General features: G+C 35.7%; 1 protein-coding gene across 1 annotated transcript; it reads left to right on the top strand.

Moving 5' to 3' along the window:
- Nucleotides 1–3,948: 3,948 nt before the first annotated feature.
- Nucleotides 3,949–4,893, top strand: LOC101603072 (vomeronasal type-1 receptor 4-like). The gene has a single exon (XM_004671540.2). It carries the CDS (start codon nucleotides 3,949–3,951, stop codon nucleotides 4,891–4,893), a length of 945 nt encoding a protein of 314 aa, XP_004671597.1.
- The last annotated feature ends 309 nt before the right edge of the window (nucleotides 4,894–5,202 follow it).

The raw sequence follows: 5,202 nt of genomic DNA, 5'->3' as shown, positions 1-5,202 counted from the left end.
ATTTCTTACTGAGGGTGACTGTAGGAGAATAATTTCAATATTTTGAAATCTGACATTGAACTTGCTCCAAAAGTTTAGTCATAAATCAACCAAAGGTTTACATTATGTTAATAAAGCATAGACTAGATTTTTTCAGGGACATTTATCATTGTTCATGGCTATAATAAATACATATAATTAGAGCTAAAAGAATCACAAAAGTATGCAAAGATACCAGAATATGAATTGACTTCTGAAATGAAATAAAGTCTAGTTAATGGATGCATAACAACATAATTCTGTTACCATTGAATTATCCAAAGCTAATGGTCTTGCTGGGATTGCTCTTCTTGAACCTGAGATAATAATATTGCTCTTCTTCTTGAACCTGAGAGTATAATACTGAAAATGATGTCACAATATGTTTATGAGTATTGATAATGGTTTTCATGACCACAGGTATTTTGTTATTTTCTTTTTTTTTAATTTTTATTTATTTATTTGAGAGCGACAGACACAGAGAGAAAGACAGATAGAGGGAGAGAGAGAGAATGGGCGCGCCAGGGCTTCCAGCCTCTGCAAATGAACTCCAGACGCGTGCACCCCCTTGTGCATCTGGCTAATGTGGGACCTGGGGAACCAAGCCTCGAACTGGGGTCCTTAGGCTTCACAGGCAAGCGCTTAACCGCTAAGCCATCTCTCCAGCCCTAGTTTGTTATTTTCTAAGGTTTAGAAATGTTCTAATATTAATCCAAAATTGATGGCATGAGTTTGCTTGCTGTTTATTGGTATTGTTATTCAAACAGGGCCTTGTACATGATAGGCAAGTTCTCAAGCACTGAGTGATATTTACACCTCCTAGCTTTTATTTTAATTTGAACAATTCATAATATTTCATCTTATTCAGTTTCTATAACAGGCTTTTCAGTCTAAGCATGCCATATATAGACGTATATGAATATGTATGTGTATATATATCTTACAGAAGGGTATGTCATACACTCTGTTTCATAATGGTTATAGTAACAAAGAGGTAAGTAGGGATGGAGAGATGACTTAGTGGTTAAGCGCTTGCCTGTGAAGCCTAAGGACCCCGGTTCCAGGCTCGATTCTCCAGGACCCATGTTAGCCAGATGCACAAGGGTGTGCACATGTCTGGAGTTCGTTTGCAATGGCTGGAGGCCCTGGTGTGCCCATTCTCTCTCTGTCTCTGTCTCTGTCTCTTCCTCTCTCTGTCTGTTGCTGTCAAATAAATAAATAAAAATAAACAAAAAAGACTTAAAAAAAAGAGATAAGAAAATATAAGCTTTTGATGTGTGTGTGTGTGTGTGTGTGTGTGTGTGTGTGTGTGTGTGTGTTTGTAGATGCATATGTGTGCTTGCTATGCACTGTGTGAGGTCTGAGAACAACTTTTGGTCAGTGCTCACCAATCTTGTTCATTTGAGGCAGGATTACGCTCAATCTTTATCTGATTCTTTTTCTGTGCTCACCAAGGCAAATCCTCCTGTGTGTACCTCTCATCTTGTTGCCAGACTGCTTGTCTTACAAGCATCTGCCACAACTTCTGAATTTTTAATAGGGGCCTCAGGATTTAACATGTGTACTCAGCCTTGAACTGTGATTGCTTTAGCCACTGAAGTCCCTGGCATGGTAAATATAAGTTGTAAACCTTCAATTATCAGGAACATAATTTTTCTTAATCTATCTTAGCCCATATTAATATTTGTTGTTAAATTTTATTTGACAAAGTAATTGTGTTCAGTAATTCATTTGATAAAGATCACTGTGCTTCTCCCCTGGAGACATAACTAGTGAATATTTCAAAATTTAGATCAAATTTTCACTTGTGAAATCCATAAGACATGTGACAGTTTTTTTAAGAAATAGTATATAATCAGAATACTGCATTTTATTAGTCTGTGAACCTTTAATTGCTTTAAGCACTTTCCTGTAAATTCACTAAAATAAAAATTTCACAGCCCAAATCATGCAATAAAAATATCAGCAATGAGAATAAAATGTAACGTTAAGAAAACAATGGTATACTGCACATATTGGAAAATATGGCTGTCATTGGATTGTGAGCACAGATGTAAGTGATCGTCTATGTGTGCAGCTTATCCATGTTCAAGACCCTCAGGCCTCACCTCTGCCTCTAAGTATGTTTGAATTTATTCAACCACTTACCCTTTTTGTTTCTAAGACCTTGCCTTGACAATGAAGATGGTGCCGATGTCCATATTGCGCAAATATGAAGATTAAAGCAGACATAATATCATCAGGCTTATAACAGAATTTGCAGGATTATGACAGTGACTCCTAAATTGTTATTTGCATTTGATATTTTATGCTGAATTCCTAGACAAATCTGAACAAAATATATCTACAAGCTAAGATCACATTTTAGGTTGTGCTTTATAAGAGTGAAATCATACACCAACAACTCCTATAATTTTTTTCTTATCAATTTTTATAATTTATTAACTTTTTGATTGACAATTTTCCTGAATGTACATATTGAATCACATCACAATGATAATAATCCCTTCTCATTACTTTCTTCTGTCTTCCCCACCCTCCTTTCACAGAAGCCCTTAACTTTTCACACTAGTCCCATTTCTGTTTTGATGTCTTTACCTCCCTCCCCCATGTTCCATGATGATACGTTTTTGGAACAATATTGTGCATGTCTTGGACAGATAGCCACAGCCTCTGTGAGGTCAAGAATACAATGGCCAATTTGTGACCAGAAGGCAGCATGCAAAAGCACTCTTTTCCATTCTTTGACTCTTATATTCTTTCCATCACTGTTTTACAGTGTTTCCTGATCATTGGAAGATAGGATAGAGATGTATCAATGTGAGTTCAGAAGAGGACTAAACTGTCACATCTTCTCAGCACTTTAATGTGTTTTCTGTCACTGCCACCAGCAGAAAGAACTTCTTGAACTAAGAATAAGAACACATCTAATCTATGGGCGTAGGATATTTTAATGTATTGCTGCTCTTTGTTAGCACTGTTTTACAGGATTTATGATTCTGTGGTATGAGTATACAACAATTGGATTACTCCACTGTTAAGGCACGTATGGGGTTGTCATGACGTTGAAGTTAGTACAACTGTGACTGGAATGTAAGACCTGGAGTTTATCGTTCATGACTTAAATATAATTTGTGTATGAATGTTCATAAAATCAGGAAAGTTTGCATACAGATTTAGATGTATTCCACTTACATAGGTACTATGAATAGTCCTCCAGAATTAATTGTACAAATTTTCACTCTCATTCCCAGACTATTCAAGTTGTGGTTTTATCATAGACAGAGACAAACTTGGTATTTTCTAGTGTTCGTATTGATGATTTCTACTGTTGTATGATGATATTAGATACTGCTTTATATAGTATTGTATCAATGTTTATTATTAATTGAATATTGTAGAAGGTTTAGAATTTTTGGTATGTTTTCTCTATTTTCATTCTTTTCTGCAAGAGTTATTTTCATTGGATTCAACCTATTTTTCCGAACTCAACACCTGTATACATGTATGAATATTGTATGTATGACATTTGATAAGAACCACCTCTTAATTTAATCTTAAGTAATTTTATCATTTCATTAATTGGCTACTATGTCATGGAGTGATTAAAATACATATTATCTAAGACCACTGGTACATACATACATTATTATGTTTTCATTATTTACATTCAAAATTTCACAAATCCAATAAGAAATATTTTGTTTTATGGTGTAGGTAGAGACATAATTTTCTTTTTTTTCCCCCAATGTTAACAACAGATACTCATTAACGAGCAATGCTGCCTTTCCATTTGCACTTGCTCTTCTCTGTTTCTTCCAGGTAACATCACCTCCATTGTAATGGTGATTGGTTGGCTATAGAAATTTCTATTTTTCTCAGAACAATAGTTAATGCTTTAATTTAAAGTAAAATGTAATATATATCAGAATGGACTCCAGAGGACTGATAATAGGAATGATAATCTTATTACAGACAACAGTTGGAATTCTGGGAAATTTTTTTCTCCTTTCCCACTATCTAATCCTTTACTATCATGAATGCTCTCTGAAGACTACAGATTTGATCCTCAAGCACTTGACTATGGCCAACACCTTGATCATTCTCTCTAAAGGAGTGTCCCACATAATGACAGCTTTTGGACTGAAAGAGTTTATCAGTGAGATTGGTTGTAGATTTTCTTTGTATGTTCAAAGAGTGGGCAGGAGCATGTCCATTGGTTCCACCTGCATCTTGAGTGTCTTCCAGGCCATCACCATCAGCCCCAGGAGTTCTGACTGGAAGGGCCTTAAAACTAAAGCACCAAAGTACATTGGTCTCTTCCTTTCCCTCTGTTGGATACTGTACTTGATTGTAAATATTATTTTCCCTATATATCTATTAAATAAAAAAGTGAAAAGCCAAAACATGACAAAAGCAAAAAGTTTTGAATATTGTTCTCCTGGAGATCGTGATGGCATCATGGACTCACTGTATATGGCATTATTTGTATTCCCTGAAGTTTTGTTCTCTGTGCTCATCCTCTGGTCCAATGGCTTCATGGTTGTCATTCTGTATAGACACAAAAAGCAAGTTCAACACATCCATAGCACTAACGTTTCCTTCAGAGCTTCTCCTGAATCCAGAGCCAGTTGCACCATCCTGATCCTTGTTTCTTTCTTTTTGACTTTCTACACCCTCTCTTCCATCTTAAATGCGTGCATTGCTTTTTTGAATAGTCCTTCTTGGTGGCTGGTAAACATTAACAACATTATCTCTATGTGTTTTCCCTCTTTTGGAACACTAGTTCTCATGAATAATGCCCCCACCTTCTCCAGATTCTGCTTTATTTGGATAAGAAATAAAAAATCTCCTAATTTTAAGGTAGCTATGTAAATTATATTTTCCCACCATTTCCAATTGTTCAGTTAACCTCAAAGCATTGAAGCAAGAATTAGGGAAATGGCTTAATGTTTAATGGTACTTACTATCAAAGCTTGATAGGCCATTTTAATTCTCCAGGACCCATATAAAGCCAGATGCACATCATGGGGAGTGCATTTTGAGGTGGTTATCAATAGCAGGAGACCCCCCACACACTTTCTCTCTATATATCCCGCCTTCTCTCTCAAAAACATATCTTTTGAAAATGTAGAAAGCACCTTGTATTTCTAATTATAACTCCAATAAATGTTGAAGTTTCTT

The sequence above is a fragment of the Jaculus jaculus genome, chromosome 14 (assembly GCF_020740685.1).
Source record: "Jaculus jaculus isolate mJacJac1 chromosome 14, mJacJac1.mat.Y.cur, whole genome shotgun sequence".
NCBI lineage: Eukaryota > Metazoa > Chordata > Mammalia > Rodentia > Dipodidae > Jaculus > Jaculus jaculus.
The sequence above is the reverse complement of the archived record's forward strand: the minus strand, read 5'-3'. Positions and strand labels throughout refer to the sequence as shown.

Bases quoted from the DNA above. Each gene is read 5' to 3' on its own strand.
- LOC101603072 (XM_004671540.2), top strand. From the start codon at position 3,949: ATGGACTCCAGAGGACTGATAATAGGAATGATAATCTTATTACAGACA.